Raw genomic sequence first — 22085 nt, 5'->3', positions numbered from 1 at the left:
GCACAATGTTTGGATACAAATTGCAACATGACATTAAATCTGCCATCTGAAAATGTATCCCAAGCAAACATATAAATTTACAGGTCATAAAGATGTCATGTGTCCTTCAGTTTTTGGAGTGTTCTCAAGTTACCTCACATTAAGAAAACATCATGCAGCCTAATGGTCTAACATCTTGCTACAACAAATGACTATATCAATATATTTATCAATTACCACTTATCTGTATACCAAATACAGTCAATTATTAAATGTAAATAAAATAAATCTCTTAAAAATTGATTTCCCAGATGAGAAGAAAAACTAGTTAGCAAGCTGAGTGTGAAATTTACATGTAGTTCATGAAAAAGTGATTACTTAGGGAATTAATTGATTTTAGAAATGAATCTGAGGATGCAAAAATATGGCATAAAAAGGAAATTAATCTGAAGATCTGGTTTATGTCCATGAGAAAGGTGTTTATTTTTTCCTTCCATGTACATCCAATCCCAGAAGCTGTGATCCACCAAGAAATCCCTACTCAAAGCCATGTTCCCCATTATCCACCTTCATAACAAACTTTTGCCCCGTCCTCATTCCTCTCATAGCTGAACTGTTTGTCCACAACTGAGCCGTGTCCCAATTTGGTGCCAGCAATTTCTTTCTTGGAAGTCTTAATACTGAGATTTGTTTTTCAACCTGTTGTCACTCAAATACGCATCTTCTTACAACTTGTTTCAATCACAAACCCTCCCATGGTTCAGACACGTTGCAGTGTTAGTGGTGTCCGCCTATTCCCTTCATCTTTTTCCTGCATTGTCTCTGTGCCTCCCTTCTTGTTGCTCACTATATGCCAGATGTTCCTGCTGAACCACATTCAGACTGCTCCTAAGTACTTGTTTGTTTCGTCTGTTTCACCCATGAAAGCTGAAAGGACAAGAGGTGTTAGAGAATCTTCCAAACCAGTGAGTCCCGCTTCCTCATGAGTTTCTAAGAGCTTTTCCACATTCTTGGAGCAGTTTAAGGAAAATTGAAGCTCTGATGCCGGACGACAGTCCACAACGAACAACTTACAAAGCCCGGGAGTTGCATTTGTGAGGTTTTCTCTTTACCACACTAACCCAAGACACTCGTGGGGGCTTTAAAAGGATTTTTCCATCCTTGAACACTGAGGTTGCTGACCCTCGGCATTCTGTCTCAGCATAAACACTTTTGTATTGCATAAATACCAAGGTTTTCTTTTGGAATAGACGCCCTACTCATTTATGGCAACTAGGATTGTCTGTAAAACTTGTCTTTTCCTCCAGAGCACCGCTGATAATTCTGACAAAACCAGCTCATTTGCACGTGTTGGGCCATCGGATTCCTCCGGAGCCCTCCTGGGCACCAGAAGTTGCTCTGTTCTCTGAGAGCCGCCTCACTGCGAGGAGGAGGAGCAGCCCTGTGTGTCCAGAGCCCCAGGTGAGCGCCCCAGCCCGGGCGGGCAGCAGCTCCCAGGGGCCGGGTCTGGGTCCCGAACCCGTGGCGACAGAGGCCGCCCCGCCCGGCCCGCAGCGTTGTCATGGACACCAGAGAGGCCGGGCCTAGAGCAGCAAAGTGCCCGTTGATTGGCTGCGGGGCAGAGTCCAATCGGCGGGCGGGGTGTTCCGGCGGTGCCAAGATGGCGGCCAGGTAAACACGGCCGGGGCTCTCGGCGCAGGGTGCGCGGGCAGCGCTGCGGGGCCGGCAGCCGCGGTCTCCGCTCTGCGCTCCGCGCTCCCCGCGCCGGCTCGGGCCGCGTTCCCTGCGGCGCCGCTGTCCGGGCCTCCCGGCCCGGCGGGCTCTCCTTTCCTCTCCGGCCGTGCCCGGCGGGCGGGAGGCGGCTGCGCTGTCCCGGGAAGCGGTGCGGAGGGAGGAGGGACGCGTCTTTTGCCGTATCGCCCCGTAAACTGGAAGCAGCTGTAAACAAACGCGAAGCGACAAAACTGTAAAGAACACGGAATTAAAAACCAGAGCTGGTACCTTCTGTGCTTAACTCTACTTAACCCCTCTCTGAAATAGTAAGTATTAGAAGCTTTATAATGTTTTTGTCTAAAACATGTAACGATACTTAACTTTTCTCCATAGAAGTTATAATATTTCTGACGGTGTGTTTTGCTCTTTCTGCTGTTTTCTCCTGCAGGCTGGTGACTTTTCTGTCGGGCCGGGTCAGCTCGGGTAACTCCGATGTCTCTGTGGTGACCTGAAGGGGCTGGGACTTGTTTGGACTGGAAGATGTGGAGCGGGCTGGTACCGCCTGGCATGAACGAAAGTGACGTTGACTTTAGTTCTGATGAGGGAGATCAATCCTGCAGTTCGGTGGCAAAGGAAGATGCAAAAGGAGATACTGAAAGAGTTCAGGAGAATGGACCTGAAAGTAGTGCTGTCAGTGAACCAGTTGTGATATCCGTGACAGATGGAGAAAATGAATCTCAAACGTGTCCTTCTGGAATTCCTTTAAACATGTGGAATGTGGGTATTGCTACAAGTCTTCAGAAGTCCAGAGCATAAATGCATCATACTCAAACGGCTAGTTTTAAAATTAAAATAACTCAACGTTGAAGAGTCAGTATACAAATCTGAAATGAAATAAAATATAAGTGCAGTCATCATAATATACCTTAGATTGTTTCAAGCAGAGTGGGCAGGAATTTAGATAGGAAATGAATGTAAATAACTTCCCCCCCACACCCACTGCAGTGGGGATTGAAAACACAGCAGGGAGATGTTTGGGTAACTCTGGAGTTGCACAGAGATTTGTGTTTTAATGGTGTGTGGGCTCTGAACTTCTTTGTAGCTGCTTTCTGCATTAGGAGGGATTTACAATGAAGTGTATCAGTCACTACTGGTGAAGCATCTCCCTGTAGATGTGTGCTCTTCTGCTTTCTATAGGGGGTAGTTGCAGGTGTTTAAACTCGTAGTTGCTTATACCTCTGGAATTCCCAGTTGCATGCAAAGACAGAAAAAATAATTATAAAGAAAAGCAATCTGTGTTTTAGGCTCTTGAGTTTTACTCCCACTGGTCGATCCTTGTCAGTAGCCTGCTGGGCAAGGTCAGAGCTGTCAGTAATACCTGAATTACAAACTGCCAGTGGGGCAATAATGATGCATAGAACAGGTCGGTAGTGCACAACCAGTATCAGTGTATTCGTTGTCATGTCTCATGAGAAAAGTGTCTGATTTGAATAGTCCTGGCATTTAGGGAGGGCAGAAAGTCACAGAGAGGTGATGAAAGGTTAGAGCCAGTTCTATATGAACAGCATCAGAGTTGGATGTTTTCAATGCATGCATTTTAATGTTATCGATAACAAGGTACTGTGGATAAATAAAATGTTGGGACAACATTTCTCAGCATATTATGCTTTTGGATGTATTTTTTAATGGGGAAAAGATGTAAAAGTACTGATTTGTCTTTTCTTAATCTTGTAGAAATTTCTGGAGCTGCAGAAGAAAAACCGTGAAATGAAAATGGAAGCAAACCAGAGAAACAAAAGCCGAAAAAGAAAGCGCCACAGAAAAGGTGTTTTATGGAATTACAGAATTTATTTTTTCAGAATGGAATTAATATCAAATATATTGGAAGTGGAATTTGCTGTCTTTGAGGGGGTTGGTGTATTGTTTGTTTTTTTTTTGCTTTGCTGTTTTTTTTTAGTGTTTGTGTTTTATTTTGTTTGTTTTGTTTTACCGAGAATTAAATGCCTAAGTAGATGTATTCTAACTATTATTTAGTATTTTATTTCTCCAGTTGCATACATCACTTGTAGGACTAGGTGGTAATTTGTTACTTAAAATTCAAGTAATACATTTATTCTGTGTTTATAAAGAAGGTAGAAGTTATTTAATACTAATTTATAATGGCTAAGTGTATTTCAGTAATTCTATAAAATGTACTTTTGTGTATTCTGGTTAGAACTTCTTCACAGATATTGTAGAAGGTTCTTTGTATGAAAAGTGGCTTAAATCCTCAGGATTGTGGGGTAAATCTCCTAGTGTGTCAGCCTTTCAAAGGAAATGTGGCCAATTAGAGTTCTGTTCACTTCATTGGGTGCTGCAGGGTATTACGGTGTAATGTTGGATTTTATTTTTTTCTTCCCTAGAAAAACAGAAAAAGGACAATGAAGTGACTGAGAGGTATAACCAGGTCAATGTGATTATCTGAGGTCTGTTCTTAATATTGGGCCAAACTTGTAAAAAGCTTAACCACATGCATGGCCAAAACCGAGCTTTGAACGTCATGTAAAGTATCTACTGAAGTTGTTCAGTGTCTCTCTTGGGCAGGCTGAATTTTATACCAATGATTGTCTGATAGAGTTTATTGCTTGATTTTGATAATCAACACAAATGTGTTATTTAATGTAACTTAAAATTGACTTAATGTTATTCCTAATGATGTTTTATGTTTAATTGCATACAAGCTTCTGTTCAGCCTGCTCCTCCTCTTCTTTTTCCTCCTTGGCAGTGTTGGGTTAATGGTTGGACTCTATGATCTTAAGGCTTTTTTCCAACCTAAAAGATGCTATGATTCTATAAGCTTGATTTCAAGATTGTGGAATTACAGAAACAGAGGGGAAGGAATAATTGATTTCACTTGACTCTTCAATTGACTCTTTTTTTGTTTGTTTATTTTCAGTAGTCAAGAGTTGGTAGATGAAGAGAAATGGAAAGAACTTACACAATACTTTGGAATCAATGACAGATTTGAACCACCTGTGCATAGCAGGGCTCCACAAAAGGTGACTGTTGATACAAAAGCAATGTCAGCTTGTGCTTGGGAGTAAAGAGCTCAGCCTTAACCGAGATAGGAATAAAACTGAGACTATTTGAAAGTGAGTAAATGATCGAGTCACTCTGAAGAAGGATGATTTTGTACACATTTTTAATGCATTTCCTTTTGGATATCACATGAATCATAGTTGAATGGAAAGGCTGCTGTGCTTTCCCTTGAGCCACTATCTATGCTTGTTTCCTGTCTGGTTTTGTTTTCTGTTATCATGAGAAACAAAAAGCTTCATATGCATTGTTTGCCTTTTTTTTTTGTTTTTAAAGACATGTTTCAGCTTTAAAATGTGCCCAGTAAATCGTTTAGTAGACACCAGTGGCTGTAGGAATTAGAGGGCCAAACCTACCATACAGTTTTATTGGATTTATAACACATTCTGTCCATAAATTATTATTGTGTAACTAGTCATATTAGAACTAACTGGTACAACATGATGAACAAGTTAAGAAACTCATTATATTGTGATTTACTTGTAGCACTGTTTGTTCAGTAGCTTTTCTAGTAAAGGCCTGGATAAGGTATGACATCAAATGTTCAGTTAGCCTTCTTTATGATAAATCGTATATTTTTCATTTGCCTAAAGTAAGTTTCTGCATGCAGGTCATGAGATACTGTTTATTTCTAAGTTCTTACTTTTGGTGGGTATTTAGTTGTCATTAAATTGCTCAGGATGGATCAGGAAAGAGTTTTCCTTTTAAGTTCAGAGATTTTATCACTAGTGGAACGTGTCTCATTAATTTCAGAAAAGACATCTAACAGAACTGGCTATCACTGCAGCTTCTGGTTGGGCACTTCTTTTTTCAGCTTCCATCCGAGTAATTTAAGTGCAGTATTTGCAGATCACTGTTTCTCAAGAATTCTCTTCTTGTTTGTTTTATCTTCTTTAAAAGTGTATGTTCTGAAACTGTTAAGTGTGTTTTCTTTAGCATCACTAATATCTAAAAGCAGTGAGGTTATAAACGATCTCTTGTGAAAGTGTTTTGTGAAATTTTGAAGTCAGTGCCTACTGCTGTGCTAACCTTGTGTATTCCTTCAGAAGCTTCCAACTATTATTCCAGTAAATATTTACATTTTTTGTTACATTATTTGTAAATGTTGTTAAACAAGTTATGTTATGTTGATCATAAGGGTTATTTTCTTATTTTCAGAGGTTAAATTCTGAAGCTTTTTCATAGTTTTCCATAGGAGTGCTAGAATGTGTAATTTATTAGCACAGTGGAGTGGCACCATGCCAGAACTCAGTTTTTGGATAAAGATAAGATCTTAGAACTGTAACGATACAGTGGTAATTGCCATTCTTCATGTTACCTGACACATATATTTCACATTTTGTTTAGAAAGCTCCAGGGATGGAAGAGATAAGACAGATCTTCAGATGAAATTTTATTGTGACAGGCATAAACTAGTCCGTGTAATTTTTTTAACCTACAGTATTATCCTGCACGTAAGGTGGAACTAATGCAATGATTTGTGCTCAGGCAGCCTTTCAGTGAATTCTTAATTATACTGTCCGTTACAATACGTAGACAAAGTGATTTGTGTTACATAGAACTTACAGCTTTATGCAGTGTCTTAAAGAATTTTATTAAAGAAATATGTTTAGAAAGGAGATGCTCCCTTTGAACGTATTATTTCTTTATTTGTCCTAAAGATATTTGCTTTTCTTTTTCTAGTCTGGCCTTGAACTTAGCATAGAGAAGTGTGTGGCTGAAGGTGACATTGATAAGGCTGAGGAGCTGAGTGACAGATTAGCCACTCGTGAGGTAAGTGGGCTGTTAACGAAAGCTCTGAGGAAACATTTAGTTTTGTACATCTGTACAGAAAGTGTCATAACAAAAATAGCATTGGAGATTGTTTGGAGCATCTTTCCTATTTCCTAAGCAGATTTCTGTCAGTGATTGAAGGATTTTGCCACAGATCTTGTAATGCTTGTACAGCTGTAGCCATGTATAAGAATTGGAACTACAACCGTGAAGGATCCCAAGTAACTTGCTTTAAAGCCTTCCTGCCGACTCCAGGACTCAGAGGAGTCAGTAACTTGTCATGTGTATTGAGCTTTTGATTTTTCTGCATGTTGCAAGCCAAGAAAACTGGAGTACAGTGTTCCTGTCAGTTCCCTGTGCCCCTCAGATTTTTCTTTGCATTCCTTCCCCAATAAGCCTGGGAATCCTGAAGAAAGGCAGAGATTCAGCAAACTGAGAGCAAGGCGTACCCAGATAAGGCCAGATATACCTCAACTTGCGTGCCAGTGCTTTTTTTCCCCTGTGTGTTCATGTGATTGGGAGTTGATGGCAGGAAGAATGGGAATAGTTGGATGTCAAACATTGCTGTAGCCTTAGAATGATGTTTATAGAATGAATGGATATTTTTTTTTCTCCTTGTCATCATTTTGTAGTATATAAATGCGTATCTTAAAAAAAAAAAAATATCCAGGCAGGAGAAACTCTGTTTTTTCAAGATGTTGTCTTGTTATTTGGTGTATCTGAGTAATTTTATGGAGTCTGTGCAGCTCTTTGCTACAAAAATTTGACCCTTTACATTTATATGTAGTGCTGAGTGGATACTTAAACTGACGAGGAATCTACCAGATACCTCTGGTAATTGCAATTTCATGTAAGAATTAGTTAAATTGGTGCACATGTGGTAGGTGGTAGCAGCTGAAGTATATAACTCACACCTCTGAAGCCCATTGCTATTGGCACATGGGAAAAAAAATAGGATAAAAAGATAGAATAGTTTTGAAGCCAAGTAAGAAAAAGTAGCCAAGTGAGTGCTGTTTGAGGTGGGTGGAGAAGCTATTATTTTTAAGTCATCTGACTGATATAATTTAAACTATAAAAATTCTAGATTTATGTTAGAAATGAATTATATAATTTTTTTGCTTTCATTCCTCTATCTTGCATATTCTTCCTTCTTCACAGAGGTAATAGGTATTTTCTGTCCACTGTCAAAATTCAAAGGTATTAGAAAAGGATTAAGAAAGGAAGGACAAATTCTGAATACTTCTCATTCTCATAGAAATATTTAAGATGTTGCCTAAGTACAGGGTTTCAAGGAAAGCTTTTGCAGATTTAAATCTTTTTAATGCAATATAATACAATATTGTGATGGCTTTTGAAATGGGAAATAACAGTTCCTAAGGTTAGGGGAAACGGCTCCTCAGCGCTGTTCTGGCACAATCATTAAACACCTACATTTAGTCACTCAGGGCAGTTTCTAATGACTGAACTCTCATCTGCCTGTTCACCAGCAATCACGTAACTCCTATTGACAGTGATTGGAATGTGTCCTAATGTTCCCTTTAAGTCTGATCAGCTTCTTACTGTGATACCGCTGTATTACCTTTCATGTATACAACATGAAAAACACAGTTCTCCTTCACAAATGTCATTATCTCATTTGCTCTAAAGTGGTTAGAGTATCATAATCAATAAAACATACTGAGGTTCTAGTGCAAATTGTTTGACTATAAAAACAAATTAACGTAAGAAGTTTTAAGGTTTTGTAATATTTATGATAAACTGTTATCTGATTTCGGTAGCCATGGGATTGTATGACATCTAGCATATCCCAGGTGCTACAGCACTGTATTATTATTTGTGGAACATTAGCTCCAAATTGTTGACTTTCAAATATTAGCATGTTGTAATTCTGAAAACAAAATGCTTGGAACATTATTAGTATTCACAGCCTTGACTTGGTTTTGGTTAAGTGGGTTTATCTGAATAAATAGTATGTTGAAAGAAGGAAAACTCAAATGACTCTGGCTCGATCTCATGAGGAGTTCTGTCGAGGCAGAATCCATGTGAATTCTCTGGGGTCCTCTGCTCTTGTGAATATGTGCTACCTGGCCTACTGCAAGATTAATTTTTCTTTGTGATTTTAAGAAGCTCTATTTTTTTTTTTTAATGGATCTTACTTTTTATGTTAAGGAAATAATTCTGACAGTGCCTAATTCTGATTTGGTGAAGAGCTATAGAGAAGGATTTGATTATGGAAGAAATCGATTCTGTAGTTTTGTATGCAAGTACAGTTAATAAGATATTGCTTTCATATTGTATTGATTCATCACTGCTTTCCTTCTCTTTGCAATCTGAAGAAATGTCCCTTTAAAAACTCATTTTATGTAATATTCATAAGAAGTGAGTTACTTTTTGAAGTGACTATTTGTATCCCTTTAACTTCCGAATGCAACACAACACTGTGAGCAAGTCAGGCACGGAACTATATTGTGGACTGAATCAGTACACCACTTCTGAGGTCTCAACAAATAAGTGGATGAATTATTGTTCTTTTATCTCAACTTCATCTTTTTCTGTATAGTTTTCATTTTTCTTGAGCGACGTTGCAGGGCTGGGGGCAGGGAGCGGATGAGAAGCGGCTGCTGTCTGTTTGGGGTACAGCCCCCCTTGCAGCCCTGTGAAAAATGTTTGGTGGGTAGGTGTTCTTTCTGAAATCAGGTGTATGGGGTTTTAATCGGCACCATTTTCTTTTGCAAGAAGCAGTGACTGGAACCTGCTGATAAAGCTTTTGCTTTGAGGCACAGATCCCAGAGTTCTTAAAGCTGTTTCCTGCCTTAATAAGTGAAACTAATTTTTGATGTATAACATTTATAAGCCTGTGAAACTGATAGGGCAGCTTCAGTATTTAGAAAAATGAAGCCAAAAATAAACAGATGATGAGAATAGGCAGTAGAAACATGTCCTAAAAAGCAAAGGAATGCCAAAATGATGCTGTCAGTTTGCTATCACTATGACACAGTGAGAAAAGGTTTTTGAAAATCAGGTTCCTTTAAAATCAGTCATGATTTAGGCAATATGCATAATCTAGCAGCTGCGAGTGGATCACTGAAATTTGCATCCTAAAAGCCTAAATGATACCGCTTCAAGGTTTTGGGTCTTCTGGTTTCCATGTGGTACTTGTTGCAGGTTCCTTAAGGAAAATAGTATTGTACTGTTGTAAATGAGGCTTTGGGCAATATGTTATTTGTTGCTGTTTTCTGCTTTGATGAATATGCACAAATTCTAATTTTAAACTAAAATGTCTTAATCAAGTAGCGTTCCAGGTTTTAGAGTGAGAGTTAGAGCTTGGATGCATGAGGCTCTATTTACTAGTGGCTGCATGTGTAGATTCATACGTAACTTTTGAGAGTAGCTAAAAATGAGTTACGCCTTTTTTATTGGCAGTTGCATTTCTATTAAAAAAAATGAATTGTACTTATCATCATTGTCATATACTCAGTCTAATCTCTTGGCGATGCTCACTGTAAAGTATAACCCCTTGTCTCCTGTTGGCCTCCTAGTTTGTGGACTAGAAATGTGGTTGCAGTTGGTTTGGGTGTTCTCAGGGTAGGAGATCTCTAACTGTGGCTCCTTGTCCATCCCCCCAGCATGTTCTCTTCTGGGTGTTCTGCTTCATTGAAGAGTTCTAGCGATCCTGAAATTCTTAATTGCATTATTTTATATACAAGTGAAATTCTTCCTGAAAGAATACGGCCATGCCTGCGTTATGTTGTACAGACTAATTTAGGCCATCAGTAACTCTTTCTTCACTCAGACTTTCTAGAACTGGTCTGGCTTGGGCGTCTCAGTGCTGTGCTGCAGTTATGGTGCCTGTGGTCAGCACTCTGGTAAATTTGTGTTGAGCATTAAGAGAATGCAGGTGGGTCACACTGCTTAATCGTAATTCACTGTGAATTTTTAAACACGGTTAGACTGAATTATTTCTCTAATATCAACAGCATAGTACTATTAGTATCATATAGCTAGCAATTCATTGCAGTGTACCTGGTATAATACAGGCAGTTAAGGTTTATTATTGTAATCCAGCTGCTGTCTTTGTTACAACATTGCCAGAATGTCTTTCATGTTTTAAAGTTCTGCTTTTCAAATGCAGAATGGCGTACGTAAAGGTAGTGCTTGAACGCTGCATTTAATGATGACTTGTTTAACTTGAGAGATGCCAATAAAAGTGTTAATACTAACGCAGGAGTTATCACCAAAATTCTGAACCTTTTAGAATGACAGTTGTTGACAGAATGAAGTGTGTGTGGACACTTAATTGGGCTGAGAGAAAATGGTTTTCTTGGTGATGTTCTAGGATAGGGTAGCTGAGATTTAATGGTGGCAGGTACTTGGGTATGTAGCTTGGAACAGACACTTGGAATGATGTCAACTTTTTGAAAAACCTTTTTGGAATAATATATTGAAATGTACTTTAATTGTTCCTACTGTGTGAGTGGAGTGGGAATCGTCCTAGATTTTTTGAAGAATAAACATTGATAAATTAGAGAACTGTGATTGCGTGTAGTTGGAGGTGTTTATCCTTTTGAGTCGGGATGGTATGTGGAGTTATCTGGGAATTTTACTTTGCTGTAAATCAGTTTCAATTTGAAGTGATCCTTGTAGAAGTTCTTCTAATTAAACCAGATAATTTTAAAATACTTCCTCCCAATATATAAACCTGAAAATATTTTCCAAGCTTTTTGTTCCCATAGAGAGAGAATTTTTTCATAGTGCTTTTGTACTGAAGTCATTGTGTGGTGTCTCAAGAAGCAGAATGCAGATTTCTTATGGCTCTAATATTCTGAGAACTAATCTGGCTGAACCTCAAACTTTGCATTTGCTTGTAGTTTTTATGTCAACTGCCTGGTAGGAAGGTGCCACATTGTCTAAGAGTTCATTAGCCTCAGGACTGTAACCTGAACATGCTAAAATAATCTGGACCATATTTGACTTACCTGTCAAAAGGAACTTTTAAAATATTTTGTAATTTAGTGTGTTAAATTACTGGAGTAGTTGTCAGTCTCCAAAGAACACAGCACTGTTCCTAAGTCCTTAGCTTAGTGGCTTCTGGCATTTTGGTGAAACACTTTTTAAAAGCTGTAATTTATAGGGAAACTATGATATTGTAATGGAGCTTAAATGAAAGATCTACGTTGTAATCGACAGCAAGATGAGTCCTGCTGTTGTCTTCAAAATTTGTTGTGTTGGTTTTGACCATTTTATAATAATCAAATTAGTATCTGTTGTCTCTAAGTACCCTCCAGCTGTATCATTTAGAATGGGAAGTACAGGAGCAAGGTTGTATGTTGTAGCCAGTGAGAATCATTCTGGAAGTTGTTGTCCATTTGAAAATCGGGGTCAAATACGATTGATCATGAGGTCACACACACGTTACTGTTTCCGAGGGACAGGTTCTAGTGCTTGATGCTCTGCTCTTGGTAGAATAGAGTTTCATTTTGAAGTTCCATGCAACGTTCACAATTTATCACAGTGCTTTCAGATACCTGAGGAGACTGATGTAATTTTAAATGGAATGTAACCAAGCACCGGTTAATTTGGAAAGTTCCCCATTGAGGACCTGAGGTGGGAGGGTGGAGAGAAGAGCTTATTTTTGTGTCTGAAGCATTTTCTTTCTACCACTCAGCAGAGGTGCGTCCAAATAGCTCTTCATTGAGGTTGTTTTCTTTTAACCTTTGGAACATGGCAGGGTTATCACCTAGAATTACATTCTTATGCTCCCTTAATTATGTATATCTTTTCCTTAACAAACCTTAAAAAAAGATTTCAGATGTTACAAGTCTAATTAAAGAGACAGACAAAGCACAGTTTATACTGTAGATTTTTTCTGCAGTTCAATTAATCAGCATGTTTTCTCTTTTAATTAAAACCATTTTAGTAAATTAAAGCCCACAGCAAAACACATATATAATTTGTTTGTAATTAGCTCTTAATTGGTGGTAGTTGAAGCTTAGCACCCTTGGTTTCTTTCTTCATGATTGCCATTTTATTAGCAGCCAGTCATTAATTAATCTTTTTTTCTAATTAGCTTATAAAACTGTTGATGGCACATTATTGTAAATGTGATTTTAAGTTCAAAGCTTGTTAATAAGCTTTCTTACTTAGAAGAACAGAGATAAAGAAATTGCTGAAAACAGTACTACAGTTCTTTTTTTAAAACCGCCTTTCTTATAAGGGGGCTGTGTAAAGCATCTAACAGCTTATAGTTAATTTTTTAATGCTGTGTTTTCTCATGAATGGAAGAAGTTACTTGCATTTAAATGTTTAAATCTAGCGAAGAGCTTAATATAAGAACAGTTTTCTGTCCTTACTCCATTGCTGTGCCATCCAAATATAATTTGATGTTGTAGTACACAGCATAAAAATACAACAAAGGTATTACAAAGTATTTTACAGTGGAAGTTGAGCACATCATTGAAAGGGGACAATTTTCACTGCAAAATCCACTCGGTATTCTTGTTTGCTTTATATATTTTATATACGTCAGCAATGGATAACATTCCATAACATAAAAGGAGAAAATCATTGCTAAAGGCAAGCCTGAAATAACTAGATTCATATTTGATGAGAAACTGTAACACTGTATTAAAAGGCTGTTTGGCTTCTCTCCTATGATCATCGGATATTTCAGGACCTGTTTGAATAGAGATGTTTTGTTAGAGCTTCTGTAGGTCAAACATTTTGTATTTCATACCTAAATATTTCTGGAGCAGTTCTTGAATGTGTCATCTCATTACTTGTATCATTCAGCGTTCACATTGCGCAGTCCTGTCTTAAGGAGAAGTCTTTGCCTCATGATATTTCATGTCAAATATCTTGATTTTTCAAGGGAAGTTTTCTGGAAGTTACAGTAGATTCTGTTGCGACTTAATAGATGTTTATTCTTCTGCCTGAACTTTACATACTATTTCAACTTCAGCCGTTTCTTTGCTTGTTTTAAAAGTGTTTTATGATGCTGTGCAAGAAACACTAGAAAGGGATAGCTGACAAGGAAAAAATTAAAAATTGGATAAAAAGTAAATGAATAATGTCATATTACTAAAAAGATGAGAGGCTAATTTGTGCCGACTTTTTGCTAATTTTGTTCAAGCCTCAAAATGAGGAGCTGTCACCCGTTCTGTGTAGCACTGATGACAGTGCCAATGATCCATGAAATAAGCTGCCGCTGGCTTTGTTCTGATAAGAATGAACAAATCTGCACAATGTACGGCTCCCAGAATCTCATTTTCATACTTGCATGCAGGCTAAAAGAAATAAGCTGTTTGCAGGCTTGATTAATCAGACATTTGAGGGTTTTTTGTCTCTTTGATCTCTTTCGTCTCCTAGGTAACTTGCTTGACATTAATGTTGAGCTTGAGTAAAGACAATCAGGAATTGTAGACCAAACTGATATAAAAATTAAAGACCTTAACACTTTAAGTACTCCAGTAATGGTTCCGCTTTACTTCAGAAAACATCTGTTTTCATTTAATTAAAGAACAAAAGAGAACGGCATAAATATTTTTCATAGAGACCTGTTATTCCATGAAAAGTTAAAGTATGATAATTGGTATTTTTTTAAATAAATGCCTTGAAACTCTTCAAAAAGAAGCAAAGCTTCAGAGATTTGTTACAAGGTAACAATTGCAGATGAGCAGGAAATTCATGGAAAATAACGGATAAGGAATTTTCACTTATGCTGCGTTAAACATCTAGAATAAGATATTTGACAGGATTATTGGTCAACTTCGAAATGGAAGGGTCTTTGCCCTGTAGAAAACAAGTTGTTTTTTAAGTTTGTCTTAAAAATATATATATTGTGTTACAAGGATGAACCATTATATCAGCTTTACTACCCAATATGATTTACACACTTTAAACCTGTAAAATTGAAAGGAATTTAGAAAAAAAAAATGTCGCAGTGCGTTTGCTTGAGGTTATGCAGACGCTTTTACAAATCTTCCAAGTGGCTGTAAAGATGAATGCCTCAAGGGTCTAGCCAGGGCCCTGCTTTTCCAACCAGCTAAAGCCCTTATCTTAAATCCAAGCAAAGTACCATTAATCTTTTTGAAAGACCTTTTATGGCTTTTAATATATCCCAAATTAGAACATTTTACACCCTTGGTTCCTGAAATATGGTGATAAAAAGCCTTTAGAGCTTAATTTTCCTTACTGCGTGCTCTGACCAATTTGCAGTTCTTTGTGATAATGTTTAGACACCTTAATTAAAATGCAGCAAAATATTGGATGTTCTATATGGAAAATGCTGATACTTTGACTACACAAGAAATCGTTGTATATATTTTTATTCATGCTTTCTTACTTCTTTTAAGATTGTATTTTATTGAGTTATCTGATGACCTGAAATGTTTTTTTAAAATGTAAAACCCATTGACCAAGCTTTTATGGATTTCTTTTGTGGTGGGGGGGGAGTGAAGATGTATGTCTGGGTGTGGGTGGGAGCAGAAGACATTTAGTCTGACTAAAATGTTTGGGTTTATATGTGACATATTTGTTTTCCTGTCTTAAATTCGACTCTATGCAGCCCAGAAATTATAATATAAATGCTGCAAAATGTTTTCCCTTTTACTTCCACATACAGAGGTTGTTATTGTCCCGTTTTTTTCCGTACTTTTCAAAGATGGAGGAACTCATTCTGTCTTCTAAGAAATACAGAGCAAAAGTTGTTTTTTCTTCAGAACTTGTGTTGACCTCGCTTGTGTGGATTTGTGTGTAAGTGTTCAATAGGCCACTGGAACATATTTTAAGGAGATGCTGTTATTCATCACATAGGAGTTAATGTTCAAGTATATTAGGAGGTAAAACACAGGTCAAAAATAAAAGCATGGGTCTGGTGATTGACTGACTTCAGCCATCAGATTGCTCTATTTTTTGAGTTAATTAGTTCTGTTTCAAGGAACAATTAAACATTTCTTGAATATTTTAGGTGAGTTTTCTTAAGCATTTTTATACTGCAAGTACATTCAAGTTAATAGCTGCCCTTAAATATTAAGTGACAATACAAATAAGAGAATGTTATGCTCTAGTCTTTGACTCGAGATTTGGCAGTTCACATGTTGGCACTGAATTATTGATTATATAAAATTTTAATGCTCGGGGAAAAATGAAGTTGTTAATGATACTAAGTTTTTGAAGTGTCTGGTCACATGAATTACTATGTGCATCCAGAGTATTCCATAGGTACATCTTTATTACCTTGTAACATGCAAATAGTAGATTAAAAACTTGTTTAGCATTCTATATTTTGCACATATTCCCTTTCAAATATTATGCTTTTCTTAACTGTGGTGCCAGTGCTTAGGGCTTAAAACAAAGCACAGACTGTTGTGCTTTCTGCCTACACGCAAGTACCCTCTCAAACCCTTCGGCAGAAAGGCTACATTCTTGATTCTTGAACCCTGAAGGGGCCATAAGGTAAATAGCTTATAGAGAGGCTGGTTTGTTTTGCTTTGTTAACAAAATGATGAGGGTGTTGACCTACCTACAGGGTAAGTATTTGATGGGAGAGCTGTAGAAGATGTGAAGATACATCCTTGAGTTCTCTCTCATCCTATCTGGAGAAAACGTCTCTCAGAGTAAATAAGAATTGCCTGAATAGGTGCTGCAGATTATTGAAATGCATGACCATTAATAATGGAACTTTAACCAAAGTTTAAAAAAAGAGGAGTGTCATTTTGGGTCTCCCATGCCTCTCATTTGATGCTCCCATGATATTTTGGGGAAATTTAGAATATCCAGTCAGAACTAACTTCAGTACGTATTGGACTGGATGAGAAGAAAACCTGTTTGTCCACATCACAATTCATAGGGGTTTTGGCTAAATGAATTACTTGCTTGTCTTGGAGAAAAATGGTAACTGTTGAGACCAAATTATTCCTTAATTCATAATTTGGTTGCGAATAATGTCAGATCATGATAGCAATCACAAAGTGTAACTACACTGAACAGGTTATGAATGCTGATTAAGGAAAATAGTCCAGACATAGTTCACAGTACCTTCCTCCATCTTTTCTGTGTTATTCTTTTTTCCCCTGTCTTGACATTCACTGGAGTGAACTTAATTCTCACAGTATGAATAAGTTTGTGACAGTAAAGTAGTATTCACCTACAGCCTATGATGACCTTATTTGAAAAGCATGCATATTATCACACTAATAATCTAAAAGCTGGGAATGTGAAGACCAAATGCCAGATGGACTCTAAGGACACTACTTAATTTAGTTTCTGGACAGCCTGATGAAAACATGACTGCTGGTACTACTGGAAAATGTGTGGCCGTAGCAGTTCTTCCTGTATAAAACTGTCATTTTGGGTGGTTTGGGTACTGGTAAGTCTGTCTGAGGTCACAGACTGGTCTTAATAATGGAGACTGCCTGTGTGTGTATATCTGTGTCTATATATTTATTTTAAAAACAAACAAAGGGATCTAATAGGCTATTGCCTTTTGCTTGTATTCTTGAAAAGGAAGGTTTGGGTGGAAAGGATTGCCTGCCCTTTGTATTTCTCTCAAGGGACATTCTTGCTCATCCGATCTAATATTACAGCATCAGCCTAACACTTGAAAGATATTTTAATATCTATTGACTTTTGAGAAACAATATCAGACCAAGTAATTTGTGAGGCTTAAATTTCACATGAGCCATTTGCATCTATTCAGTTTTCCTTTGTTCCTTTTTATGTCTTAGCTTGGTGTGAAAATTGCCAAAGCTGCTGCTTGCCGCAACTTTGTAAAAGCCAAGCAAGAAGCAGAGGCTGCCCAAGAAGCTCGAAAGAAAAAGAAGCTTGCTTGGGGGTAAGTCATTTGAGTGTGGAATTAAACATTGTGGTTTCATTGGCACTAAGTGTATACAATGCAATCTCGGTTAAATGTTTTCTTAGTTGAAATAGGCTTGTGCTAATCTTATTTGTTTAGTTTAACCTTGTTGGGGGTTTTGGGTTTTGTTTTCTCTTAGCAGTGTTTCAGACTGAAGTACAGAGGCGTTACCAGAATTAATGTATTGGTTATATGGCTACATTTGCCTTCATGTCTTTATTACTGTATTAAAAATAAGTTTTTATTTTTGTTGTTATTAAGAATAGCGTGGTTGAATACCTGAAACACGTGCTCATGATTCCTTATGTTGTTTTTGTGGTCTTTTTCAGATTTGAAGCCAAGAAAAGATGGGAAACAAAAAGCAACATGGGATACATGTAATCCATCCTGTTTTCCTCTGGAGTCAAATACCTGGTTTTACTTGAAGAATCTTTGTGAGCGACTTCTTAAATTGAAACACACAAAAAAATCCACAAGCAAAAGCCAACACCTCAAATCTCTTGTGTTTCTCTTAATGCTGTTAGACTGTAATATCTTTTTTTGGCTTTTCTTATAATGTAGCAAAAATACTATCTAAACATCTTACATATAGTATTTTTCTCCAAAATATGAAAATCTAAGATAATTAATTGTAGAATGCATTTGGAGTCTGGTAGAGAACTCTCTAATTAGAATAAAATACTTGGTCAAATGTGTTTTGTGCTGCACTGCAGGTATAATATGCCTGGATTAAGGAGAGGGGTAAGTTTTCCTGCTGAAGTTATAGAGACTTAATACAGTAAATACTACTATTCTGATTGCTTGAAAGTTGGGGGTGGCACTAATAAAGGAAAGCAAAACTACACTACCTGTTTAAAACTATTATTATTGATGCATTTATGGACTTAGTAAATGCAAACAGAAAAAAAATCTGGCTGAAAAAAGTCCATCCTCCCTCTTCTGGGAGAATCTGGTACTATTTGTCATATCCTGCTGCCATTTTCTTCAGAATGTTTCCAATTCCCATTTTCCCTCCCAAGAACTCAAGTTTTAGAAGTCCCAGTTTTTTTGAGCAGATAAACTATAAGTATCTATCTTGAAAAATATCTGAAATATGTTGTGCATTTAGCTGCACCCAAGAAACAAATGCAGGTTTTACTTCAAGTGAAATGTTTTACAGATCAATTAGGATTTGAATGTTTATGTTATGAGATTTTAACAAGAATTTATGATAATGTTTGTTCAGAACTTATCAGGGAAAAGTAAGGATACAGTCAGAACTAATAACTTTTCTCCCCAAAGCTCTTGCATAGATGTTTAGTCACCACAATGCCTGAATTGAATTGGTAATGTAAATGTCAGTTATTGTTAACCAAGATTAATATGTTTCAGGCCAAAGGTATGGTATTAGCGTAATGGTGATTTACTATGTAAGTACTTGAGGCTAAAGCAACTTACCAACAAATAGCAATTTGAAATCTTACAGCACCAATTCGAAGAGTTTAGGTTTGCAGTCCAACATGGAATAGTGCATTTTTGTTCATTAGCCCTCAGGATGTTTGATTCTTTTTTCATTTTTAGCAGAAAATCGTATTTCTTTCATAAAGATGAGAGTTTGCAATATGGTAATCTGCAGTTAGCTGTAATTAGTCGTGATGACAGAGTTGAATACAATTGCCAGCCTTGTAAATCAGGGGCTAAACAGGTTTCTGCAGTGTAACATCATAAATCTCACGCTATGGTTTACAAACTGTATTAGCTTTAGAAACTGTGTGGAAGGAAACAAATGATGTATCTCTTTGTAAACTGATTATGAAGGTAAATATGTTTACTTGCATAAACAGAGATTTCATCATGAACCTTCATCAAGATTTTTCTCAGTTTCAAATGTTCCTGTCCAAAACTTCCAGGCACTCTGTCCATAATTCCAGTTATGTTTTTTATGCAGCTGGCAGATGAGCGTTAGAGCTGACGTTTCTGCTTCTTATATACTGAGAAGCAGAATTATGCTGGTAATTTTGTACTCAAAACATCATCAGTATTCCAGTAAACATTTAAAAGTTGTATATATTAAACAGATGCTATGTTTTCTTGCAATAGTTGCTTTCAATAGTAACAGTATTTATTAGTGAAATAAAGATCTTGATCTAATTGTAAGAATCAGTGCTGTTTGATATGAAAAAGTGCTTTGAAAGAAATCCAAACACTCAAAAACCAGCTATTGTCTGAGAACTTGCCTCACAGTATTTATTGCAGCAGTGCATAGCCAGCCACCTGTAATATTTTTCATTTAAATTACCAATTAGTTTTATATTAGGCCATTAATAACGTAACTATTTAGCAAGTATGCAGAGTATTTGCATTGGGTTACTTGTGCTGAATTTAAAAATTATCACACTTCAAGTATTGTGATCTACCTAAAGTATTTGCTTAGAATATTAGTTTAATTCCCAGAATTATAGCATGTTCAAAAAAACCCTGATTAACAGAGAAAATACAAAAGCCTAATACAGCTTTATAGAGATAATCTAAATACATAATAAATTAATTCATAACTGTACATTTAGTAAACATCCTCCTAAACTGCTGATCTGATTCTAAGGTGTCTTGCATTCCTGACACTTTTTTTTGTGTGAAGTAGTTTTGCTATGTGCTGTGAACTTTGGCCAAACAAGTAAAACTGCATTCTGAGATTTAACTGGTTTCATAATAAGCATTTGGATTGTTCTACCACTGTTTATTTCAGTTAACTGAAACCTTTTTAATCAGCTTAAATATATAATCTCTTATACTGAACTAAATATGAGATGTAATAATAATTCTTTTAGCAAATGAAAAGTTTGCACTATCTCCTTGTCTGACTGAAATTGCATATGTAGGGGAATGCATTAAACTATTAATTTCAGTGCAAACCTGTTATGAAGCCAAATATTTATCAGGAGCTCATTTGATGATACCTCGAGTTGCGTAACAGTTAAAGGGCAGCCTTGCCTAAGCTCCTTCCTACCCCTCAGAAGCCTTGAAAAACCTGAATACACGCACTAGTTCTGCCCCAATATTTTCTCCACCAATATTTCATATTTCTTCCGACTATAGTCATGGTACCCTCTTGGATATCCTGAGTAGTCTTAAGTCATTTGAAGAAAAAGGTCGTAGCATCCCAAGTGCAGCTCTCCGGAGTCCATAGAAGAAGTAACTTCGAAAAGGGGAATGTCCTCTGACAATTGTGCATTGTTGTGTGGACAAGGGCTGGATCTTGAACTACCTGACCAGACCAAAGTTGGCTCCATCCTGTGCCAGTAAGGCCCTTAATGAAGTTTATTACTCAGGTAATGCCACACAGTGAGGTGGTGAGATTGCTTATGGGTTTACAACAGACTTGTTCAAAGCCAAGTTGATGTCTCTGTGCAGTGTTTCACTAAGTGGTGTAAATGTTCCTCATTGTATGCTTCTCACATTGGTGTCACTTTTTCATTTCTGCTCTCATCTGGGGATAGTCCAGACTCATGTTCTTACAATTTTATTGCATTCTAAGGCCTAAACAATTGAAAAATAAATTAAATATTTATCAGCTCCTATGATAAAATACAGCCAGTTTGAAGTCTGACAACAGCATGCTAATGTAATTACTAGTATTTCTTAATACTGCATTCCTGAGGTCCTAAACCAAAGAGTGGCTGCAGGGACAGTTTGACAGATAAAAACATATATATAGTTGTTAGAGCTTTAATGGTTTTTTGCCTGCAACCATAATCTGTATCATTATTTTTTAGTTTAATTCTGTTGGACAAGTTTCAAAGATAAATGTGGTGTGTAATAAGCCTTTGCAGCCTCTAATTTGTGAAGGAGTGTCTGTCCAGTTAATACTTGCTCATTGAAGCAAAGGGTTTTGAAATAGCTGAAGTACGAACTGTAATTACTGATGTCTGTTTCCTATTCACCTATGGCTTCTGGCATTTGATCAAAAAATGTAATGTATTGCTTAATCTCAGAGCATTCCCCACTTTCAAAAATATTTACTTCATGAGAATTGTACAGCACTAAGTGACCTCAGCAAAACCAGAGCAGATTTTTACTTGGCGTGGATTGTATGTAGTTAATCCACCAACAAGTATTTTTCCTGTTATTTTTGAATGCTGGTAATTTAGATATGCATGTATTTATAATCTACTTCTAGCATAAGTTCAATGCATTTTAAAAAGTATTAAATATATTAATAATGGGGTGGGCTTTTTATTTCACAAATGGTTAAAAAAGAATACAAAGGTTGAGCAACTTGTGCGATGGCCAAGCTGTCAGCAAAGTGGCAAATGGAACCTCCTGCTGAGTGTGCAGTTTGTCATGGCCGGGAGTAACGTGGAGAGAGAGAAGTCGGGAAGAAATGTGAGCAGGTTCCTAAATCTCTCTGAAAACCACTGGGAGTTGGGTACCTTGTTACCATCTGTCCTACTGAGAGGGTAAAAAACTGGGATATTGAATGCACATGTTCCAGGCATCACAAGAGTAAGTGGAAACCCTAATTTCATTTGAGAAGAGTTGTCATCTTTCTTGTTGAAAAATGCCTGCACTGCTTTGATCTGCCTCCAGCTGTGTTTACCATCAAACCTTGTCTTCCCAGTTTCCTGGGACTGTGTGTGACAGAGTTGAGTTTTCTATTTCTTTGCTCAGAATGAGACCTGAAATATAACATTTTCTCCTCAAAAAGCATAAGAGT

General features: G+C 37.1%; 1 protein-coding gene across 2 annotated transcripts; it reads left to right on the top strand.

Annotated features, from left to right (window-relative positions):
• The first annotated feature begins 1621 nt into the window (after positions 1 to 1621).
• On the top strand, positions 1622 to 21593 carry FAM204A (family with sequence similarity 204 member A). 2 transcript variants are annotated; one of them, XM_082052766.1, is made up of 8 exons: positions 1622 to 2018; positions 2141 to 2469; positions 3427 to 3517; positions 4095 to 4128; positions 4631 to 4730; positions 6451 to 6540; positions 17265 to 17371; positions 17722 to 21593. In XM_082052766.1, exons 2-8 carry the CDS (start codon positions 2233 to 2235, stop codon positions 17771 to 17773), a joined length of 711 nt encoding a protein of 236 aa, XP_081908892.1. In that variant the 5' UTR covers positions 1622 to 2018; positions 2141 to 2232; the 3' UTR covers positions 17774 to 21593. The 2 variants fall into 2 exon arrangements, with proteins under 2 accessions (XP_081908892.1, XP_081908891.1); XM_082052765.1 differs by having other exon boundaries at positions 4628 to 4730.
• The last annotated feature ends 492 nt before the right edge of the window (positions 21594 to 22085 follow it).

This window comes from Streptopelia decaocto (genome assembly GCF_964273445.1).
Source record: "Streptopelia decaocto genome assembly, chromosome: 5".
In the NCBI taxonomy this organism is placed as follows: Eukaryota; Metazoa; Chordata; class Aves; order Columbiformes; family Columbidae; genus Streptopelia; species Streptopelia decaocto.
This window is presented reverse-complemented; position numbering and strand designations above follow the sequence as displayed.